Below are 24,352 nucleotides of genomic sequence, written 5' to 3' on the forward strand. Positions count from 1 at the left end.
GGTACCAAGCCATGTAGCTAACACAGACAAGAATAATAGGCTAATATAAGATGTAAGAGTCAATAAGAAGCCTGAGCTAATAGCCAACCAGTTTATGATTAATGTAGACTTCTGTGTGCTTCTTTGGGACTGAACAGCTATGGGACCAGGTGGGACAGAAACCTCAGTCAACACCTGTCTCAAAAAAGGAAAGAAAGAACCAAAGAAAGAAAACTATCTCTAAAATAAAACATACCTAAGTTCTGACAGAGCTCTTACCCTTCTTAGATAGTTCTAATGTAAGACACTGGTAAGGGGAGAACTAATCCTACTTTCTAAAGCAAGTCACTATTTGCGTTCTTTGCAAAGTACCAATTAATAAGCTACCAATTCATCTTTTTGTGCTTACTAGGGCTGAAACACAAAGATTTGAGTATAACATCAGCAAAATAGCAAATATAAATGATATATTAGGACGAGCCTGGCTGTGCAGATCTTGAATTCATGTGACTTGAGCATCTGAGGCAGAAGAATTACATGTTCAAAGCCTGCCTGGACAACTTGGTAAGACTTGAATTAAAAGTAAAGGGAAAAAGCTGTTAATCTTCATAGTAGGATGCTTGTCTAGCACGTGCAAGGCCCTGGACTAAATTCGCAGTACTGCAAAAACAAACATATAAAGAGTACATATCCAGGCTCCTATCAACTACCCAGGAATATGACAAAGCTATTTTAGAGGGATTGGCCACAGAGACCGAATTATTTTACTTTTAGAATGTTTTCGGTGCTGGGGATAGAACCAGAAGCCTTGCAGCATGTTAGAAAAGTGTCCGCCAATGAATCCTATCTCAAGCCTTTCTTTTTGATCTTGAACTTGTGGTTCTGTCTACCAAGCACTAAGATAACAGTCTACTATGTCTGGTGGAATCTAATATTTGGTATTTCTTTATTTTTTTCGCGACAGGGTTTCTCTGTAGCTTTGGAGCCTGTCCTGGAACTACTAGCTCTTGTAGACCAGACTGGCCTCAAACTCACAGACTGCCTCTGCCTCCTGAGTACTGGGATTAAAAGTTTGTGCCACCACCGCCTGGCTTTGGAATCTAATATTCTAAAGGACCAAACCATGAAATGACCTCATGAAACACAGGCTGGGTATCCTGGTGCATGTCTGTTATCTAAAAATTTGGAAGGTAGAGAGTCAAGAGGATCAGCACTTCAATGCTCCCTTTGGTTATATACCAAGTTTAAATCTGGCTTGGGCTATTTGACCCTGTCTATTAAAAGCTTTTATCTATATTGAATTTAGTATCCCTATAAAGGTTATGTGTGAAAAATAATATAAACAGGGGTTAAAGAGATGGATGCTCTTCCAGAGGACCCAAGTTCAATTCCCAGCACCCACATGGCAGCTCAAGACTTTCTGTGACTCCAGTTCCATGGGTTCTGACACCCTCACACAGATACACACGCAGCCAAGACACCAATGCACATAAAGTAAAAATAAAATAAAAAAAATATATATATAAACCACTTACAGGTAAGTGTGGTGGCATGCACCTTTAATCCCAGCATTTAAGAGGCAGAGGCAGGTTATCTCTGAGTTCCAAAACAGCCAGGGCTGGATAGAGAAACCCAGTCTTGAAAAACCAAAACAATAATAATAATAAATATTATAAACCACTTACTTACCCGTTCTTCTCTCCAAAATGGTTCTGTAGCTGGGCTTCAGTGAACTGGGTCAGTTCACCCATGTATTCTATCCCAAGGATTTCAGTGACAGAAGCCCCGAGTTTTCCTCCAAGACTGCGGCTAAACAATAAAGAGAAGGAATTTTTAGGTCACATTTAAATACACAGTTAACCAAAACCAAGACATTCTGTTGCTCCAAGCAGCTCTCCCAAAGATTCAGAGATCAGAGAATGTTTTTGTTCGGCAGACTCTTACTGTACAGCATAAAGCCAAGGGCTAGAGAGCTCAGCAAGTAAAGGTGCTGATGGTTAGAGTCTGACCCCTGAGCCCCCATCTCAATGAGTGCACCTGTACTCCCACACACATGCACACAGAGTACAAATGAAGAAAACTGATGACTCCTCCCAGCTGGGAGCTGGGAAGATTAACAGAAGCATAAATAAAGATTTATCATTAATTTGTTATCAAGTCAAGTATATATAAAACTTTATTTTTCATGGTCTTGTATATTAAATTTTCAGTTGTGTTTAACCTACTGTCTGTCCTGTTTGGAGATTAAAATTCCAAACCCAGTCAGGTGTAGTGGCACATTTTTGAGGTCAGCCTACTCTACCTAGTAAGTTCTAGGCCAACCAAAGCTACATAATAAGACCCTGTCTTGAAACCAAACAAGCCCGGCAGAGGTGGTGCATGCCTTTAACTCCAGCATTGGGGATACAGAGGCAAGCAGGGATCTCAGAGTTCCAGGCCAGCCTAGTCTACAGCGTGAGTTTCAGGACAGCTAGAGCTACACAGAGAAACCCTGTCTTGAAAAACAAACAAACAAACAAATAAAAACTACCCCTCTAAACGTTCCAAACCCAAAACAAATCTTTTCCATAGCCAGCTGGCTTTGAAGTGACCTACAACCCGTACTTGGTCTACCCTCAGTCCTTCGGGTTGAGTGTCTTCAGCAATGCGGACTATTTCATGTCTCCCTAGGTTCACTGAGAACATCTTACACTTTCCTTCTTTCTGCTAAATGTCTCCATGCTGCTTTGTCACCTCCAGTTCATAAACCTTTCTCATATCAGTTTTATTTTCATGCCTCATTGGAGAGCAATTTGACAGAACTGAAAACCTTGACTGAGCCAGGTAAAGGGGCTTCTGTCTGTAATTACATTCAGTAAGCTGAAACAGGGGAATTAAATAGTTTTAAGTGAGTGGCATAGTGAATTCCAGGCTAGCTTGGACTACAGAGTGAAACTCTGTCTCAATAAGCAGATTTTATAAACTCTCGATTTGATAGTAAAGTAAAATTCCAGCTGGATAGAGAAGCTTGTACCCATAATCCTAGCATTTAGGAGGCTGAGGCAGAAGGAACACCACTAGAATGAGGTCAGCCTAGAATGTTTAGTGAGACCTTATCTCAACACCCTCCCAAGAGAAGTGAAATTTTTATTTGTTACACATTTAATACACTTGAATAAAAAGCCAGAAGGAAGTTAGGCACAGAGCTAAAACTCAGGTGTATGTGTGAAATGTGTAGTATATGTGCACACGTGGAAGCTACAGGATACTAAATGTCCTGTTGTCATTCTTAGAATGATTTCCTTGAGACAGGGTCTTTCACTGTATCTGGGGCTGGGTGGCAGCCAGCGAAGCCCTGGGAAAGCCCATCTCCATCCCCTACAGTTTAGGTGCTTTAGGGCACTCTCCTCCCTCCACCTCACTGAGGTTACAGGGAGTGCACAAGCAATCACATCTGCCTTTTTATGAATGTACTAGGGATTCTGAACTCTGCTCCTTATACTTGGGCAACAAGTGTCTTACCCAGTGAGCTATCTTCCTAGCCCCCTTAGTTTTATTTGGGGAGGGTCCAGCTATGCAGCCCTGGAGGACCAGGTATTCACTATGTGGCTGTGAGTTCCTCAGTGGTGCTCCTGCCCATCCCCGCCCCTCCAGTGCTGGAATTACAGGCATAAATCAGCAATCTAACTTTCAGTTCTTTTGTTGTTGTTATTGTTTTGAGACAGGTTTTTTTTTTTTTTTTTACATAGTCCTGGCTGTCCTGGAACTTGATATGTAAACCAGGTTGACCTCAACTCAGAGAGCCTTCTGCCTCTGTCTCTTGAATGCTAAGATTAAAGGTGTACATCACTACACCTGGCAGTTTTGTTTTGCCCTTAAATTCAGGATTAGTTATATACCACAGATTACCACAAATTGAAAATTCATCTAGAAAAAAGGCCTAAATGTAGCTTATAAATTTTTCAGTGTTGCCTCTCTGACTGGTACCTATTTTCTCTGAGACTGAATCACTACGAGGCACAAGAGCCACTACAAGCAGGGATCGTTCACATGATGAAACTGAATACCTACATTTTACGAATTGGCATCTGGCTGAATAGCTGTGGGACTGACCCATGAGAGACCAGAGTTTGGCGGTTGGGCTTGTTTAGTCCACAGGCGAGTTTTGCCAGGACCTGGAAGCACAGAGAAAAATAAGATCATTAATATTATTAGTAAGGTAACTATGTAGAGTTGGTAAATATTAAAGTATGCATACACATACACAGAGAATCAAAATGTAATCAGAAATTCAAAACACCTGAAAATCTCTGTGATATTTTGTTTGTACTCTAACAAATAAGCTTGCCTGGAGATCAGAGGTGGAGCTAGCCACTAGTTAACCATAGAGGCCAGGCAGTGGTGACACACACCTTTAATCCCATTACTCAGGACAGAAGCAGGTGCATCTCTGTGAGTTCAAGGCCACCCTGGGCTATAAGACAAACAGAGCTAGGCTCACACTTTTAATCCCAGCACTGGGAAGCTCATGCCTTTAATCCCAGCACTAGGGAGGTGGAGATAGGAAATGATAGGGCTGGACACAGAGAGAATATAAGGCGGGTGGACACAGTTTCTTGGGCAATCCATTCAGTCTGAGGATTTGTAGAAATAGGACCTTGGCCCCTTTCAGGTTGAGTTGTCCAGGTTGAGTTGTGGCTTGCTCCTTTGTCTTTCAGAATTTACCCCTATATCTGACTCTGGGATTTTATTATTAAGAGCACTTAGAATTTGTACTACACCGCTGTGTTACACAGAATCCTCTGGGAAACCATTTTCCCCATTGAAAATGAAAAACTGGTCAGAGTGTCAGAGTGACCTGAATGCTCGCCGCCTGAACCACGCTGCTTAGGCTAGGCTAAAAGAGTAAACATTTCATGTGTGACAAGGGCCAGGGGCTAATAACAACGGGGAGAGCATTGCCTCAAAGAGAGCCAAGAACTGGCCAATTAAAAGTATGTCCATAGTATGCTCCATCTACATAACCCAAAAACAGAGAGGAACGAGCCAGCCAAGAATAGAATATACTCATGTCCATACTTCATTTACATAATGCTTATTGAATTTGCTGTTCTCAATTAGGTCCGGGTATGAAAATTAGGTGAAAACTGGTGGTCCTGCGAAGTTGTGTATAAAACATCCTGTAATCTCTGATCTGAAAGAGAGCTCTTCCCACCTTCACTGAGTTAGTGTGCTGGACAAGTTCCATGCCTAGGCTCATTTGGAATAAACCTTGCTTTTGCACCCAAGTCCCGGTTCCCTGGTGGTCTCTTTGGGGGCAAGAAGTCGGGGCACAAGTCTCCCCACACTCTCCTAATATCAATTTTCCTTGTGTCATTTTTTCTTTTCCATCTATTTGAGATTTTTCTCAAAATAGATTTAAAAAACAGAGAAAAAATGCAAGTAAGATTCACATATTTATGTGAATATGAAAATGCTAGAATAGGCGGTGCAGTCCTGTCATTCAAATGTTTGGAAGTGAGGGTGGGAAGAGCAGGAGCTCAAGACTGGCCCTGACCTACACACAGACAAACACATAGAACTGAAAATTAAAAAAAGTTTACCTCCCTCCACACAAATATACATTGATATATATATATATATATATATATATATATATATATAAAATCATTCCTTAATTTCATTAGTAAGAGTCTTTTTTTTTTTCTTTCTTTGCAGCATGGTCTGAGATGGCTATTCTTGGTTGTCAACTTGTCTACATCCGGATTAACTAAAACCAAAGTGGCTGGGTATACCTGTAAAGAATTTTTCCTGTACTTTACTAAATAATTTGACATGGGAAGACCTTTTCCCCCCTCAAGTCAGGGTTTTTCTGTGTAGTCTTGGCTGTCCTGGAACTCACTCTATAAACCAGGGTGGCCCTGAACTCAGAGGTTGGCCTGCCTCTGCCTCCCTAGTGCTGGGATTAACTAAGGTGTGCACCACCACCTGGCAAGACCCAGTTGTAATCAGTTGAGGTAGGAAGTTCCACCTTTAAAATGTGACATACCTTCTACATGTAGCCTACATTTAAAGAACATGGAAGAAGGAAGCTTACTCTTGCTGGCAAGTCCATTCCTTCACTGGCATTAGAGTCTATTTCTTTTGGATCCTGGCATATACTGAAGACCAACTGAGACATCCAGCCTCACAGACTGAACAACTACTAGATTCTTGGACCTTTCATTAGTAGACACCATTGTTAGACAAGCTGGTCCACAGCCTGTAAGCCATTAATAAATCTAATATATATATATATATATATATATATATATATATATTCGTTCTGTAAGTTCTGTTCCTCTAGAGAAGTGGTTCTCAACCTTCCTAACACTGCAACCATTTAATACAGTTCCTCATGTTGTGGTGACCCCCCAACCATAAAATTATTTTTGTTGCTATTTAATAACTGTAATTTGCTAGTTATGAATCATTATGTAAAGATCTGACATGCAGAATATCTGATTTCTGACCCCTGTGAAAGGGTCTTTCAGCACCCAAAGGGGTTGCAACCCACAGATTCAGAACCACTGCTCTAGAGAACCCTGACTAATACACAGTCTCTCTATTATAAGGCAGGCTCTGGCTGTCCTGGAACTCACTAGACAAGGCTGGCCTAGAATTCAAAGATCCACTCACCTCTGCCTCCCAAATGGAAAAAAAAAATCAAAAAATTAAAAAATTAAAAGTGTGCACCACCTGGGGAACATTCCTCCATTGCTGGTGGGAGTTTAAATTTGTATACCCACTTTGGAAGTCAGTGTGACAGTTTCTCAGATAACTGGGAATCAACCTACCACAAGACCCAGTTATACAACTCTTGGGCATATACCCAAAGGATGCTCAATCATACCACAAGGACACTTGCTCAACTATGTTCATAGCAGCTTTATTTGTAATAGCCAGAACCTGGAAACAACCTAGATGTCTGTCAACTGAGAAATGGATAATGAAAATGTGGTATATTTACATAATGGAGGATTACTCAGCTGTTAAGAGCACCAGAAAATCTGCAGGCAAATGGATTGAACTTGATAAAATCATCCCGAGTGAGGTAATCGAGACTGAGAATGACAAATATGGTATATACTCACTCCTAAGTGGAATTAGCTCTAAAATAAATAACTATGCTACAACTCACAGACCCAGAGAGACTAGGTAACAAGGAGGGTTCATGAGGGGAGACCCATATCTCCCTGGAGGGGGAAATAGAAGAGATTTGGTGAGTGACTGAGAGCAGATGAGGATGGTTCCTTGAGCAATCAAGTGGGCGGGATGCATGGAGGGGGAGAGCGCTGAGGGGGACTGCCATTTTGGTGGTCAGATGGAAGCCTGGTGCAGAGGAATCTCCCAGGAGTCTATGGGGGAGAACCCTAGCTTATACTCCTAGCAAGAACAGATAAGTAGCCTGAACTGGTCATCTCCTGTGAGCACATCAGTGCCTGACTCAGTTGTCATCAGAGAGGTGCCATCCAGCAACTGACAGAGGCAGAAGCAGAGACCCACAGCCAAACATTAGGTGGAGCTTGAGAATCTTACCAAGAAGAAAGGAGTATAGAGCCAGAGGGGTCAAGGACAACACGGAAAGGCTCACAGAGACTTAAATGACAACCAGGGAGGAGCCTGCATGAGAATGTCCTAGGCCCTCTGCATATATGTTACAGTTGTGTAGCTTGGTTGTCTTATGGAACTCCTAACAGTGGTAACGGGTGCTGTCTCCAACTCTTACTGGCTTTCAGGACCCTTCTCATACTAGGATGCCTTGCCCATTCTTAACACATGGGGCGGTGCTTAGCCTTACTGAAACTTGATATGCCATGTTTTATTAATTCTCCTGGGAGCCTTGTGCTTTCCTAGAGATGAAAGAAGAGGGCATTGGGAGTGGGAGGGGGGATGAAGAAGATCTGAGGGGGAGAATGGGGGGAGGCTGTGCTGGATGTATATAGATAAGGTCAGGCGGTGATGACCCATGCCTTTAATCCCAGCACTTGGGAAGCAGAGGCAGGGAGGTCTCTGAGTTCCAGGACAGGCTCCAAAGCTACAGAGAAACCCTGTCTTGAAAAATCAATAAATAAATAATATATGAATTAAAACAACAATAACACATACAAAATGTGCACCACCATGATCAGCTATTGGTAAGATTCCTTAGTAACTTCAACTAGGCAACATTTAGTATAATCTATATTACATTAGGAATATTGTTTCCCTTCCTTTCATATGGCTAAAAAACCCTAAAATTTCTTGTGGGCAGCTTAGCAACTTTCCTTCTATTAGAGGGAGAAGCAGGTGGCAACAAGCTGGCCAGCTACTGCTCAATGACTGAGCCTGCTTAGAGGGTCTGAAGTCTCAGAGTCTCACTGCACTTCAGTCACAGCTACTTATAAATGAATTATTCTGCTCCTGGATTTTTGAGAATTATCTGTTTTTCCTATTTTGAAAATAGTGGTCCAGCCAGGCGGTAGTGGTGCATGCCTTTAATCACAGCACTTGGAAGGCAGAGGCAGGTGGATCTTTGTGAGTTTGAGGCCAGTCTGGTCTACAAAGCGAGTTCTATGACAGTTAGGACTGTTACACAGAGAATACCTGTCCAGAGAAACAAAAAAAACAAAGTGAAACAAAATAGTGGTCCAAAGTAAAATTTTACTGCCACCTTTCGCTTATTGTCCCAACTGCTCAAGCCTGCAACTATGAATCAATCTGTGCATAATCCTGCACACACCTGCAACCCCAGCACTGGAGGGGAAGAGCAGAAACATCTCTGGAACTTGTTGGCTGCTAGGATAGCCCACTCTCCTCCAAATAAATGCAGTTGTAGGTTCAAAAAGAGACCCTGACTAAAAGAAGTCCAGCAGAGAGTGACAGAGTATGACACACATGCACACATCACAAACACATGTCAAACTCACACCCATATACATATATGGACAAGGAACAGATAAACACATAAAATATCCAGGCAATTCCATATAAGGAAACAACAGAGCTAAAAGTAGTAGCAGATGCCTGTAATCCCAGGACTTGGGAAGTAGAGACAGGAGGATCAACGTTGTCTTTGGTACACAAGAAGTTCAAGGCTAACCTGAGCTACATGAGACCCTGCGTCAAAAAGTCAAAATATATAGGATGAAACAACAACAACAAAATATACAGCAAGTGAAAATAAAAGAAATAGGCTAATATATAAATTTTCAAAGCCTCAGCTTTTTTTCTTTTTCTTTTCGTGACAGTTTCTCTTTCTCTGTAACAGCTCTAGCTGTCCTGGAACTCAATTTGTAGACCAGACTGGCCTTAAACTCACAGATATCCAACTACCTTGCTTTTTAAAAAAAAAAAAAATAATAATAATATAAGTTTACTTTTATGTGCATTGGTGTTTTGCCTGCATGTATGTCTGTGTGAGGGTGTTGGATCCCTTGGAACTGGAGTTACAGACAGCTATAAGTTGCCACGAGGGTGCTGGGAATTGAACCAAGGTCCTCTCTGGAAAAACAGCCAGTGTTTTAATCGCTGTGCCATCTCTCCAGCCCATGTCTCAGCTTTTCTATACAGATGGTTCAGACATTAAGAAAATAATTTTTTTTTTGGTCAGATTTTAGGCTGCTGTTTAGGAAAGTACTTATGTAATGTCAATTAATGTCATTACTTAAGCTTTTATTTGAGTCTCAATATGAATTTTATTTTATCTAAGTTTTTTAAAAATTACAATTTTGAGGGGCATTGCACATATGGAGGTCAAAGAACAACCTGGTTCTCGTCTTCCACCATGTGTATTCTAGGTACAACTCAGGTCGTTAAACTTGGTGGCAAGTGCCTTTACCCACCGAACCATCTCACCAGTCCCAAAACTCCAAACAATTAAGAAAATTTACTTTATGTGTCTAGGTATTTTGCCTGCATTCATGTCTTACAACATGACGGAAGACGTGTTGGGTCCCTAGAACTATATTTACAGACAGTTGAGAACTACCATGTGGGTGCTGGGAATTGAATCCATGTCCTCTGCAGAACAGCCAGTGCTCTCAACCACTGAGTCCCCTCTCCTGTCCCTCATTTTTTATTTTCTATTTTTTTTTTAAGTTTTTTTTGAGTCAAAGTCTTACATAGAGTAGACTGGCCTGGAACTGTAGAACTCTTGATTTTCCTGCTTGCACCTCCCAAGTGGTGGAGGTGCAGACATGTGCTACAACATCAGGCTCTCCACATGCATTTTAATATCCACTAACATTCATCCTTGCTGTACTTCCTCTTTGAAGTCTACAGTAAGCTTTCACCTTATTGTGTGAAATTCCAGCTGAACACTGAAAACCAGTCTTCCTCTCTATGGTTGCTCTCATTTCTTCCACAATCACTGCTCCCACGGTCAAGTGTAGGTCTGGAGAGGTGGTATCACCAATCTGAAGAGAACCAAGCCACTCAAGTAAGCCTTGTTTTCGATTTTCCTCTGAAAAAAGTTGAGATTACATTTAGACATTTTAAAAATTTTCAGTCATGAATCACGTAACATTTTCTCAAGGGAAGACTACATATATATCATGGTATATGGCTTTAGAACTTAATGTATAGTAGGCTATATGATCTAGCTTTCTCCAAGTACATGATATTTGCACAATGATGAAATCACCAACACATTTCCCAGAGCCTGACATTAAGTAGCACATAACTGTATTTGCCATTCAATGCAACAATGGCTTGAGTTCAAGTACTTTAGACACATAGTTTTACTTAAAACCGTATTTTTGTGTGTCCGTGTATGCCATGTGTGTGGGCACCTCTGGGAGCCAGAAGAAGATCTGGGATCCTTTGGAGCCAGAGTTGAAGGTGGTTGTCTTACAATGTGAATGTTGGGAACCAAATCTGGGCCCTCTAGAGGAGCAGCAAGTGCTTTTAACTACTAAGCCATCTGTCTCTTCAGCTCATTTAACTCACGTGGTCAAAGGGATCAAACCCAGGTTGTTAGGTTTGGCTGCTGCCCTTTTACCTGCGGAAACATCTCGCCAGCCCTAGATACATACATTTATGAAACCAATCATATTCAAACATACCAATTGCTGCAGCTTAGTTTCAGCTTAGGTTAAAACTTATAGTAATAATGTGTAACAAATATTTTTTATGTTAATAATCATTCATGAATAATGATTTATTGACTTTTGCAGTGCTGAGGCTAGAATCCATAGTTCAAACATGCTACCATTGATCTATACTCCCAGTCTAGCAACTATGATTTAAAAGCATGTTCCCTCAAATTTTCTTCTTTACATTTCTGTGTATCCTTGATAGTCCTGGAACTCACTCTGTAGAAAAGGCTGACCTTGAACTCTGAGATCCACCTGCCTGGGATTAAAGGCATACACCACCACTGCTGGGTTATACTCTATCCTTTTTTTTTTTTTAAACGAGGCAGGGTTTCTCTGTGTAACAGCCCTGGCTGTCCTGGAACTTGTTCTTGTAGACCAGCCTGGTCTTGAACTCACAGAGATCTGCCTGCCCCTGCCTCCCAAGTACTGGGATTAAAGGTGTGTGCCACCAAAGCCCAGTCTACACTCTATTCTTAATAAAAGTTTAGAATTAACTCCACCCCCACCATTTTCCACTGTGCAGTCAGTCAACAGAGCTCACTTCAAAATTATTTCCCACAACAGTATAACTATTCCTGCTTTACTCACCTTTTGTTTCTTACTTACACTACCCTAACTCTTTAAAAAAAAGTATTTGTTTTTAATTATGTGTACACTTGTGTGTTTTTGTATGAGTGTGCATGTGAGTGCAGGTATTCTCAGAAGAGAGCATCAAATTCCTGGAGTTACAGGTGGTTGTAAACTGTCTGATGTGGGTGTTGGGAACCAAATGTGGGTCTTCTACAAGAGCAGTGTGTGCTCCTGACCACTGAGCCATCTCTTTAATTTAAAAACAAATTAAGATGTATTTATTTTGTAAGTTGGGGAATGGGGTATGCACCAAAGCACACATGTGGAGATCAGAGAACAACTTGCAGGAGTCAGTGCTTTCCATTCACAATGCAGGTTCTAGGGGCTGAACTCAGGTCATCAGGCATCAGTAAGTGCCTTCACTTGCTGTGGTGCTTTGAATGAGAATGGTGTCCCGGAAGCTCATATATTTGAATACTTGGTCCTCAGCTGGTACAAAATGTTTGAAAAGAATTAGAAGGTATAGTCTTGTTGGAAGAGGCATGTCCCTGGGGATAGGCTTTGAGGTTTTTTTAAAAGCCCATGACATTTCTGGTTAGCGTTTCTCTCTCTCTCTCTCTCTCTCTCTCTCTCTCTCTCTCTCTCTCTCTCTCAAGGTCGTTGTCCAACAATTAAGTTCTCAGCTACTGTTCCAGCACTATGACTATCTGACTTATGCCATGTTCCCCATGATGGTCAAGGACTCCCCAACTGAAACTGTAAGCCCAATAAACTCTTTCTATAAGTTGCCTTGATCATGGCATCTGCACAGCAATAGAAAAGTAAGACACCCGCAGAATGAGGGCCATCCACCTCAACTCTTCCCACTTGGTTTGAGAGTGTACTCGAGGACAAGCACTTGCTAGTACACTGGAGGTCCTGTGTTTGTCTCTAGTGTAAAACAAAATAAAAGCCTCAAACCCAAAACTCACCATAAAATGCCCATAATTTAAACACTCTTAACTACTAATATTATCAATCTATCAACCTTATCTTCCTGTTTAAATTGCAGTTATCTCTCACAAAACTTGCAACCTAAAAAATTTATGTGTGATTGGGTGTGGTAGTATATGCTTGTAATCCTAGTAACTACAATGGCTGGGGGGGGGGGAGTGGTGTGGAGAATTTGAGGCAGCCTGGGCTACAGAGGAAGACCCTTTCTCTTGAGAAAAAATTTTAAATTGGTCAACCCCTACTTTTAAAAAGGTTTTCCATTTAAAAAGTTCATTCTGGGGCTGGAGAGATGGCTCAGCAGTTAGAGCACTGACTGCTCTTCCAGAGGACCTGGGTTCAACACTATGAATTAATCTACAGATGAAGGAAGCAGTCAGCCTTCTACCTTCTGTTGATAACACTAAACTGACATGGTTATATAGCTAAAGAGATATTTACTTTCAAACAAATTTCACAGCTTCTCATCATGCATATTCCTGGAAAGATAAAGAAAAATTGTATATCCTTTCATGTGAGTTTTTGTGATACATACAGGCAACAATTTAAGTATCATTCTAAAAAAAAAAAAAATCAGCATAACCAGGCAAAGCAGGTTCCAAAAGCAGGAAGCAGAAGTAATGTGATACAAGTACCTTTCTGGATAGTCTCTTCTACTGTAGGGCCTCGGGGCAACCCTTCAATGTAAGTGCTGGGTAACAAGTCTGCTGAGATAGGCTGACCTTGTAACTTTTCAAGTCTTTCTTGCACAGCACTGGTTAGGTCTATATAAGCCTCATCGATGCTGGCACGTTCAATCACAGCAAACTGAGACATAATCTCCATGACTTCAACACTAGCTTCCCGGTACCTAAGTATAAGGATCATACATGCAGGCCATAAATGAATACAACCTTGAGACTGTCAGCCCCATGTTGTTCTTTCCATAATGAACAAGAATACATGCCTGTAATCCCAGCACATGGGAGGCACAGGCAGAGGCAGAGAGATCTCTGAATTGGGAGGCCAGCCTGGTCTACACAATGAGTTTCAGGACAGCCAGGACTACACAGAAACTCTGTCTCAAAAAAAAAAAAAAAAAAAAAAGAAATCCATAAGCAAGTGACAAGTGGCTTAATAAAGATGTATTAATTACTCAACTGAAGGAAACAATGGCTAGGTAGACAAACAATAGAAACAAGAAAAAGGAAGAATCCTAGGAAAACCTTTTCATGCAGTGCTAGCATTATGCCAAGTCAAAAAGCATACAGACCCTGAACATACTCATGCGTTAAGGACCTCTCTAGCCGGGCGATGGTGGCGCACGCCTTTAATCCCAGCACTCGGGAGGCAGAGGCAGGCGAAACCAGCCTGGTCTATAGAGCTAGTTCCAGGACAGGCTCCAAAGCCACAGAGAAACCCTGTCTCGAAAAACCAAAAAAAAAAAAAGGACCTCTCTAAAAGGAAAAGAAATGCCTTGCACCATGAAACATTTTACTATATGATGTAGGTGGGTCTTCTATCTATCTGTTGCTTTCATTGGTTAATTAATAAAGAAACTGCTTGGCCTGATAGGTCAGAACATAGGTGGGTGGAGTAGACAGAACAGAATGCTGGGAGGAAGACACGATGAAGCTCCGGCTCAAGAAGGACTTATGTTAGAATCTTCCCAGTAAGTCACCACCTCGTGGTGCTACACACATTAATAGAAATGGGTTAATCAAGGTGTGAGAGTTTTCCAGTAAGAGCTAGAGCTAATGGGCCAGGCAGTGTTTAAAAGAATATAATTTGTGTGTTGTTATTTTGGGTGTAAAGCTAGCCCTGCGGGAGCCGGGTGGGATGAAAGCAGGCCCGCCGCTCGGCATCACTACAACTATATTCACTTATCCCTTTGCTATTTACATACAACCAAAATATCTTTTGCTTCAGAGTCTATCTTCAAACAAGACAACTTATGCAGAACATGGTACTCAGCACAACAGATCTTTCTACACTCTCACTACAAATTAACAAACTGACTATGGACTTCAGTTTCAGTCAATGGTGTTTAGCTAGTATAAGCCAATCGCTCTGGACATGCTATCATTCAAATTATGAAGACAAGTGCCTAGAATGTGGTGATACACTTGGGCAGGGAGGTCACCTTCTTTTGGGGAATACCATCTTATAGATCTATCTAAGACATGGATAGCCTTTTGTCAACTTGACACAAGCTAAGGTCATCTGGGAAAAGAAAAACTCAACTGAGAAAATGCTTGTACTGCAGGTGGGCTTTGGGGTTTCAAGTGCTCAGGCCAGACCTAGTGTCTCTGCCTCTTCCTGCTGCTTTTGGATCTGAATGTAGAACTTGGAGCTGCCAGCTACACTGAACCTCATAGAAGAGAAAGTGGGAAGGACACTTGATCACATTGGCACAGGAGACCACTTCCTAAATATAACCCCAGTACTACAGACACTGAGAGAAACAATTAATAAATGAGACCTCCTGAAACTGAGAAGTTTCTGTAAAGCAAAGGACACAGTCAACAAGACAAAACAGCAGCCTACAAAATGAGAAAATAGCTTCACCAACCCACATCAGACAGACAGCTGATCTCCAAAATATACAAAGAACTCAAAAAATTAGTCATCAAAAGAACAAATAAGGGGCTGGAGAGATGGCTCAGAGGTTAAGAGCATTGCCTGCTCTTCCAAAGGTCCTGAGTTCAATTCCCAGCAACCACATGGTGGCTCACAACCATCTGTAATGGGGTCTGGTGCCCTCTTCTGGCCTGCAGGCATACACACAGACAGAATATTGTATACATAATAATATTAAAAAAAAACAAATAATCCAATACAAAAATAGGGTAGAGACTTAAACAGAGAACTCTCAACAGAGGAATCTCAAGTGGCTGAAAGACACTTAAGGAAATGTTCAACATCCTTAGCCATCAGAAAAATGCAAATCAAAACAACTCTGAGATTTCACCTTACACCTGTAAGAATGCCAAGACCAAAAACACTGATGACAACTTATGCTGAAGAGGATGTGGGGTAAAGGGAACACTCCTGCATTGCTGGTGGGAGTACAAACTGGTACAGCTGCTTTGGATACCTGCATGGTTATTTCTCAGAAAATTAGGAAACAACCTACCTCAAGACCCAGCAATACCACTTTTGGGTATATACCCAAAGGATGCTCAATCCTACCACAAAAACATGTGCTCAAGTATGTTCATAGCAGCATTACTTGTCATAGCTAGAACCTGGAAACAACCTAAGTGCTCCTTGACAGAAGAATGGATAAGATGTGGTACATTTACACAACAGAGTACTACAGAGCAGAAAAACACAATGACATCTTGAAATTTGCAAGCAAATGAATGGATCTAGAAAACACCATATTGAGTGAGGTAACTGAGACCCAGAAAGACAATTATCATATGTACTCACTCATAAGTAACTTTTATACATAAAACAAAGAAAACCAGCCTACAATTCACAATCCCAGAGAACCTAGACAACAACGAGGACCTTAGGAGAGCCATACATAAATCTAATGTACACGGGAAGTAGAAAAAAACAAGATCTCCTGAGTAAATTAGGAGCATGGGGATTATAGGAGAAGGTAGAAGGGGAGGGGATAGGAAGGGAGGAGAGCAGAGGAAAATATATAGCTCAATAAAAACAATAATAATTAAAAAGAACTCTGAGCTGCCCTGTCTGCCTGTGTGCTGCCACACTCTCTGCATGAAAATAAAAGACTAATAAACCTCTGAAAGTCTAAGCAAGCCACAATGAAATGTTTTCTTTCTATAAAAGCTGTCATGGTCCTGGTGTCTCTTCACAGCAACAGAACACTGACTAAAGCAGGACCATTATAATGACTGGAACTTGTGTCTACCTCTATACACGTTTCTCATTCTAGGGCAAACCTTCAAGTTTGAAGAGACAAAATCAACTGAAGAAGAAAAAAGGCAGGGGTTGGAGAGGTAGCTAAGCAGTTAAGAGCACTGGCTGTTCTTTGTTTCAATTCCCTGCACCCACATGGCAGCTCAAAACTGTCTATAACTCCAGTTCCAGGGTATCTGACACCCTCACACAGACATACATGCAGATAAAACACCAATGCACATTAAATAAAAATAAATATTTTTTTAAAAAATAAGGCAAATAAAGTGCCCCCCATCCTTTCCAACTTGGGGTCAGGAAAATGGCTCCCACAAAGAAGGTGGCAATAAGAAGGGTCATTCACCATCAACGAGGCCCAATGTAGGTTCTGGGAAACAAACTCAGATCCTCTCTGAGAACAGTACCTCCTCTTAACCATTGAGCCATCTTTCATCTCCCCATGACTGATTTTTAAACAAGGAAGATAATAAGTGGTTCCTTAAAGACAAGAACTTAAAAGCAGTAATAAAATTATTACTGAAGTACACATAAAATATTTAACTCATAGACACAGGATGTCGACAGAAAAACATTTCATATTTGTTTGAACAACAATTGATTGAGTACACTGCAGGGAACAACAAGCTAGCATAACAAGTATCACCTGTAGCTTTTTTTTTTTTTTAAATTTTTTAATATTTATTTATTATGTGTACAATGTTCCGTGTCCATGCCTGCAGGCCAGAAGAGGGCACCAGACCCCATCACAGATGGTCGTGAGCCACCATGTGGCCGCTGGGAATCGAACCCAGGACCCCTGGAAGAGCAGGCAATGCTCTTAACCACTGAGCCATCTCTCCAGCCCCCAGCTTTTTTTTTTTTTTAAGTGGCCCCTTGGTATTAAACCTAGGATTGAATAAATGCTAGGCAACCACTCTATCACAGGCCACACTCCCATATCCACAAAACACTGCCTAAGTCCTCTATGTTCCTTTACAATGTTTTTTGCTTACTTGGTGAGGTTAGCTTTCCCACGGGACTCACGAACTTGTGCCAGTAGAAGATCTGGACATAGCTTCTTAGCATCATCTGCCCACATGTTTCTAGTGACCCCAAATGCACGAGCTTCATAACTCACTGCAATAATTCTAAAGTTAGGGAGAGAAAAGGAAACAAAACCAAAAGTATTACATGATATCAAACAACAAACGTTAACAGAAGTAGGCTGTAAACACATAAAATTAGAAACTTTGTGGCCACAGATGCTATTATTCAATTGCAGACACAGCAGTTCGAAAACCTCAAAAATAAGACCTAGAATAGAATCATTGAGTTTCCAAAGACTAAAATACTAGTGGGGTCTGGGGTGATGGTGAAGTATTAAGAGCACTGCTTGCTCTTTTTACCTGGGCTTGATTCCCAGCACCCAAATGATGGCTCATCAGTAACTCCAGTCCCAGGGGATCTGACACCCTATTTTGCCCTCTGTGGGTACTGTATGCAGGTGGTACATAGACACAGAAGTGGACAAAACACACACATAGTTTTTTTTTTTTTTTTTTTAAATACTAAGAGGGGCTGGAAAGATGGCTCAGTCTCATAGTTTTGTTTTTTTTTTTTTTTTTAAATACTAAGAGGGGCTGGAAAGTTGGCTCAGTCTCAGTAAAGTATCTGCCATGCAAGTAAGTAGACCTAAGTTGGGATCCCTAGGACCCACAGAAAAAGCTGGGTGCAGTAGAACATGCCTTTAATTCCAGGTCTGTGAGAGTAGAAACAGGTGGCTCTCTAGATTTGCTGACCAGTCAGCCTAGCTGAATCTGATGCGTGTGAACATATACACACACACACGACATCATCAATTATACATACCCACCACCTTTCCATGATTTGTACTGTACAACTGCACAAGGTTTATTCCTCAAGTGAGGATTTTGCCGCTGTTCCACCTGGACAAAAAAACAATCCATATCCACAAGAGCAACCACTCGATCCTGCCCAGCAGCCATTTATTCTGGAAGACATTCAGAAATAGGAAATAATTAATCTAAAATACAAAAACACAACAAAAGACCCCTATTATATGTCTACCATGTGTGGTAGGTGCACATCTTTGATCTCAGCACTCAGGAGGCAGGGGCAGATAGATCTTTATTGAGGTTTATTGGGGTACCAGCCCCTAAACCTCTCAGGATCCAAAAGGAATGCTACAGCAAGTGAGGGAACTGGCTATAGGAATGAGAGTAAAGGAAATGAATCAGCTCACACACATCTTATCACGTCCCATTTATTCTTCTGTCCTGCTGCAAAAGTTTCGTCTAGCTTATATACACATATAAACACAATCAACAATTCTCTGTCAATAGCACGGTACAGGGCTGGAATTCCTTCAGGGTCATTAAAGGCACAAATAAAATAAATAAAATAAAATAAAAACACAGAGACAGATATTGGGGTTCAAGCTGAAGATCAGAAAAGCAAAACAGTCAAGCCACTAGAGAAGCCTCACCTCTACCAAGGCTGGGCGACTGCAGACTGAGCCCTGAGCCCTGTCATCTCCCGTTTTATATTCCCCTTTAGTGCTGGGATTGAAAGCATGTGACTCCTCAGTACTGGGATTAAAGGTGTGTGACATCATTGCCTGGCCTCTAGTGGCTTAGTTTTACCCTCTGATCTTCAGGCAAGCTTATTTATTAAAACATAAATAAAATACCACTACAGATAAGGATTTTTACACAAAGCTGTAGCTGTCAGCTTACTTTTTGGCTCAAAGTGGGAGTGGTCTGTGAAAGCCTCGGTGAACTCTTAAGGGGGAAGGAGGTTAATTAAGAGAGAGAAGCTAGGGAGGGGGATTCATGTGCTACAATATATTCTTTTTTTTTTAAGATTTATTTATTTATTATGTATACAGCATTCCTTCCATGAAGGCCTGCACACCAGAAGGGGGCACCAGATCTCATTACAGATGGCTGTGAGCCACCATGTGGTCGCTGGGAATTGAACTCAGGACCTCTGGAAGAACTGTTAGGGCTCTTAACCTCTGAGCCATCTCTCCAGCCCTACAATATATTCTTAAATGACTAAGTGAAGAGCTAAACGTTTGTAATCAGTAAAGCCATGAGCAAGGCAAGAACCATCCTTTACTCGATGCAGTAAAGAGCAGAATAGGGGTGAACTGAGGTTGCTTTCCCAAGTTGACTGTGGGAGAATTCAGGGCACCCAGTATATATTCTTTATATCAAAATTATACAGTAAATGAAAAGTCCTCTTCCAGGCTAGCCACAGATGTATGAGCCCAGTAGATGAGATAAATAGTGGGAAACAGTAAAGCTATTCCTAGGGAAGAGATGAAGTGACTCATAAGAGAAATTACAGAGAGGACCAGCCAATTTCCACAGCCAGTAACTCCACAGCCTTTCCAGGTGTGGCTCCCTATGACCCATCTGGTAGGTCAGTCTGTGGAATACTAGTCATCTTGCTATACCTCTCATGGCCCTTGACGGATCTTCAGGTCTACACAGTGAGACCCTTTCTCAAAACAACAGTAACAACTGTATTTCCACATTATAACTGATGAACCACAGCATGAATAGGAGCATGGGAACTAAGAAGAATGGAAGGCATTTCCTTACTGTTGACATGAGAATAAAGTAATACAATTTTATAAAGGTAATACATAAAGCTTTAAATACAGTTTCAGGGGGCTCAGATTCTCCTGCCTTTATTTCCCAAGTGGTGGGATTACAAGCATGCATCAGAACACCTGGCTACTCATTCTCAGTAACAGACATTTCATAAATAGACAAAGTTGCCTGTCTTATTACTGTTCTGTTGTGTGAAGGGACACCATGATCCAAGCAACTCTTATAAAAGAGAGCATTTAATTGGGTGCTTGGTTACAGAGGGTTAGTCCACGGTCATCATGGCAGGAAGCAGACAGGCATGGGGCTGGAGCGGTAGCTGGAAAGTGTTACATCCTGATCTATAGGCAGAGAGAAGTGACTGGGCCTACTGTGGGCTTTTGAAACCTCAAAGTCCACCCCCAGTGGCACAGCTCTGCTGTGGAATAATCCTCCCTACACTGTGAATATATATGCCTCTCAATGGCTAATAAAAAGCTGACAGGCTGGTAGTGAGGCAGAAAGCATAGGTGGGACAACCAGAAACAGATGACTCTGGAGTCAGAGGAGACTCCAGCCAGAGGCCGAGGAAGCAGGTTGTGTAGAAAATGAGCTAACAAGTCAAGAGACATGGTGCAAAGCATGGATAAGAAATATGGGTTAATTTAAATGTAAGAGTTACCTAGCAACAAGCCTGAGCTATTCATTGAGCATTTATAATTAAGACTGAGTAGTTATTTATGAAGTGGCTGCTGGGACAGGGAATTTTCACTTGCGCAGCCCCTCTAACAAGGTCATACCTCTAACTCTGTCCAAACAGTTCCACTACCTAAAGACCAAGCATTCAAACAGATGAGTCTATGGGGGTGGAACAGTCACTGTTACTCAAACCACCACAGTGCCTAACAATGGACTCAGTATCATAATTCATAGGAAAATGAACATTAAAACTACTCGGACCAAAAACCCACAAAGTACACTAGGTAGAGAGGGCAAAAGGGCAATCTAGTTGATAGATAAACCCTAACTGTAAATTTAGGAAAAAAAAAAAAGAAAATGTTGGATATCAATCAACCTCAGATTGAAAACATTCAAGGAAAACCATGCACAATGACTGTGTATGGATACTTCCCATAATTCTCTATGAGATTATCTATTTATATTGTGCTAGGTATTAGGATTTGAACTATTCGTGAGAGGGTGGGGTGGGATATTTCTCACTGTTAGAGCTCTTTCCTAGCATTCTCAAGACTACAACTTTGAACCTTAGCAAGTGACTCTGTATGTGTGTGTGTCTATATATACAATGGCATAGGTCATATGCAAACACTACACATGACATTTTATGTAAGAGACCCAAGCATCTGCAGTCTGGGTACCCTGCAGGCTTCAGGAAGAGTATTCTGGAATCAATCTTCCTGAGAATTTGGAAGGACTCTATCTATCTATCTATCTATCTATCTCTCTATCTATCTAAAATATCATAGCATTCATGCAAAATTGGAAGGGGCATGAGACAGGGTCTCATTATGTAGCTCTGGCTACCCTGTAACTCCCTATAAAGACCAGGTTTGCTTCAAAGTCACAGAGATCCAACTGCCTCTGCTAGGACTAAAGGTGTTTGCCACTGCAACTGTCATCAGGTAAAACTGTTTATTTTGAAATAATTTTTAAAAATTTTGGATATAGAGAATAGTGGCATGCTTCTGTAATTCTAGCACTCAAGTGGCTAAGGCAAGATGATTTTTTTTTTTGTTTGTTTTTTTTTTGGTTTTTCGAGACAGGGTTTCTCTGTGGTTTTGGAGCCTGTCCTGGAACTAGCTCTTGTAGACCAGGCTGGTCTCGAACTCACAGAGATCCGCCTGCCTCTGCCTCCCGAGTGCTGGGATTAAAGGCGTGCGCCACCACCGCCCGGCAGGCAAGATGATTTTAAGTTCACGGTCAACCTGAGCTATGTAGAAAGAACTTTGTTCTAAGCACACACACACACACACACACACAGAGAGAGAGAGAGAGAGAGAGACAGAGAGAGAGAGAGAGAGAATAATCTAATACTACATAAATACCCTGTTTCTCTGCAAACTTTCAACAGCTCCTACCTTGTGAGGCTCCTACCTCTTACAACTACTTTGTGGGGCTCAGTGATTTTCTATTTGTGCAATTCCTTTGTTGTTATGAGAAGTGGTTACTTTATTTTTTTTCTTTCCCCCTGTACTTACTTATTTTTAAAAGACAGAATGTCACATAGCCCAAATTGGCCTCAAAACTTGCTCTGCTAACCGCTGTACATCATGTAAGTGCCCAAGGCACTTACACTACGCAGCAGCTTTGCATACCAATGGCCTATCATAACTAACACTTTCACAAGAACACAGGAAATTCATGATTTAAATACAAGAAACAGGCTATACAGATGAGTGAGTACCTAACCGTAACTTGAATTTTTCTTTTTCAAATGAACATTCACCTTGAAAATAAGCTGCAGTATTAATGTAAAGATAATAAATAAATAATTAAAGATCGGAATGTTCGAGGCCTTAACTCCTTTCAAATCCATCTAATCACTCACCTATGCAAGTCAGGCATGCCTTTGTTTTGAAGAAGTTTTTCTGTAATACTGGAACAGATAAAGCCAGAAAATGGCAAATGTGCTGCCACAATCAATACAGGGAAGTGCTACATTCGATATAGATATCAGATGTGAAACAAGAATCCGTGATTTAAGGGCAGCAAGCATAAACATAAACTAAGTAGAAAAAACACCTTATACGTGTTTTTTTTGTACTAATGTCTGTATCAGTGTAAAATCAGCGCACTGCGGAAACTTTGCTTCCAAAAGGATTATGTTAATTTAGGTTTGGCTTTTTTCCTTTTTTTTTTTTTTCCTGAAGCAGAATCTCACGCTGTGGCTCAGGCTGTCCTCAAACCCGAAGCAATCCTACTGTCTCAGCCTCCAGAGGCGTAGTGGGATGCGTTTTAAAACATTTTGGTTTACCCCCTTCTGTACAAACCACATCTAGAGCGTAGGAACACGCACAAGAAAATATGTACCGGTGGAGAGGAAGGTTTAGGTTACAAGTAAATAATCCTTTCAACGAGACAACACCCCTTAGAGACAATTCCAGGGCCTTCTCGCCACTGAAGCAGGTTTCCACTTCGGCCAAGTATACGCCCAGTTATCCAAGAAAAACCAACAGCCAAGGCAACGGAAGCAATCCGAAACAGCGATTCCGAACCCCGAGTTTTAACGTCCTTACCCTCGGCGGCGGGCACCTGTCAAAACTGCCAAGAGCAGTGCTGCGGGCTCCGGGCTGAGTCCCCTGGAGGGAAAATGACGGCGTCTACACAATTTCGTCGCCTTCCCAGGAGCAGGTCAGTGGGTTCCGAGAGAACGGCTGCCCGTGTCGACGGAGAATCGAGCCGGTATCCCTAGGATCCCGCCAAGCAAAGAGCCCGCGCAGCCTGAAAGTTTGCGTCCCACAGCAAACCCAGAGGAGATAGAGTTCAGCTCCGCGCGCGCAGCGAAGGACGGTTGATGCGCCTGCGCATCGCGAAACTTCCGTTCCGGCGCCCCGCCCACTCATGCAGGGCCGACTCAATGAGCCGCCACTTCCGTGCGCGCATGCGCGGTGGCGGGTCTGGCGCGTGCGCAGCGCTGTGTTCGTCCCAGCTCCTGTCTCTGCTGCTCAACCTCCTCCTCCGGTTCCCCACCCCCAGCCCGCTGCGGCCTGGTTATCAACGTGTGGTCCGGCCAGGGGAGCCGTGTGCGCCTCGTGCTCCCGGGTCGGCGGTGGTGTTTCCGGCTCTAGCCATGGATATGGAGCAAGTGAACGCGCTGTGCGAGGAGCTAGTGAAAGCGGTGACGGTCATGATGGACCCCAGCTCCACCCAGCGCTACCGGCTGGAAGCCCTCAAGGTAGCTGGGGTCCTGGCGCCCTGGGCCTGCCCCGAGACCCCCATCCCAGTTTTCCCCGGCAGCCTTTCCAAGCTCATTTTGTCTCCCGCCTCTGCGGCCATTGGACCTCCCACTCGCAGTTGGTACAGTGGCTTCTGGTCGCGCGGGCCGCCTCACCCCTTCTCGTTTGGGTCTTCTCTTCGCTTGCGCGCCTGTCCCTAAGTGCTGCGCATTCCCCAGCCACTTCGCAGTGGCCTTTCTGCCCACTGCTCACTTCTTTTCACTCTTGACCGCCCCACGGATCTCCACCGCAGCCGGCTGTGCTCGTTCTGACGCCCGGGCAAGCCCCGCAT

At 42.3% G+C, this 24,352-nt stretch overlaps 2 protein-coding genes across 4 annotated transcripts in view; one reads left to right on the forward strand and one right to left on the reverse strand.

Annotated features, from left to right (window-relative positions):
• Nucleotides 1–23,600, reverse strand: part of Polh (DNA polymerase eta) — a 36,538-nt gene extending 12,938 nt beyond the window's left edge. The window contains exons 1-7 of one of the 3 annotated variants that reach the window (XM_041656585.1): nucleotides 23,362–23,600; nucleotides 18,357–18,498; nucleotides 17,501–17,635; nucleotides 13,271–13,485; nucleotides 10,272–10,441; nucleotides 4,030–4,133; nucleotides 1,669–1,788 (exon numbers count right to left, since the gene is read on the reverse strand). In XM_041656585.1, the coding sequence (XP_041512519.1) occupies nucleotides 1,669–1,788; nucleotides 4,030–4,133; nucleotides 10,272–10,441; nucleotides 13,271–13,485; nucleotides 17,501–17,635; nucleotides 18,357–18,493 (881 nt within the window). In that variant the 5' untranslated portion in view covers nucleotides 18,494–18,498; nucleotides 23,362–23,600. Of the gene's footprint in view, nucleotides 1–1,668; nucleotides 1,789–4,029; nucleotides 4,134–10,271; nucleotides 10,442–13,270; nucleotides 13,486–17,500; nucleotides 17,636–18,356; nucleotides 18,499–23,361 lie in introns of those variants that run through there. The other 2 variants (XM_041656586.1, XM_041656587.1) reach the window with 2 other exon arrangements.
• Nucleotides 23,601–23,743: 143 nt separating this feature from the next.
• Nucleotides 23,744–24,352, forward strand: part of Xpo5 (exportin 5) — a 39,325-nt gene continuing 38,716 nt past the window's right edge. The window contains exon 1 of the mRNA XM_041655334.1: nucleotides 23,744–24,020. Coding sequence (XP_041511268.1) covers nucleotides 23,916–24,020 — 105 coding nt within the window. The 5' untranslated portion in view covers nucleotides 23,744–23,915. The remainder of the gene's footprint in view (nucleotides 24,021–24,352) is intronic.

The sequence above is a fragment of the Microtus oregoni genome, unplaced genomic scaffold (genome assembly GCF_018167655.1).
Source record: "Microtus oregoni isolate MIOR12 unplaced genomic scaffold, Mior012 000007F_ref0000211, whole genome shotgun sequence".
In the NCBI taxonomy this organism is placed as follows: domain Eukaryota; kingdom Metazoa; phylum Chordata; class Mammalia; order Rodentia; family Cricetidae; genus Microtus; species Microtus oregoni.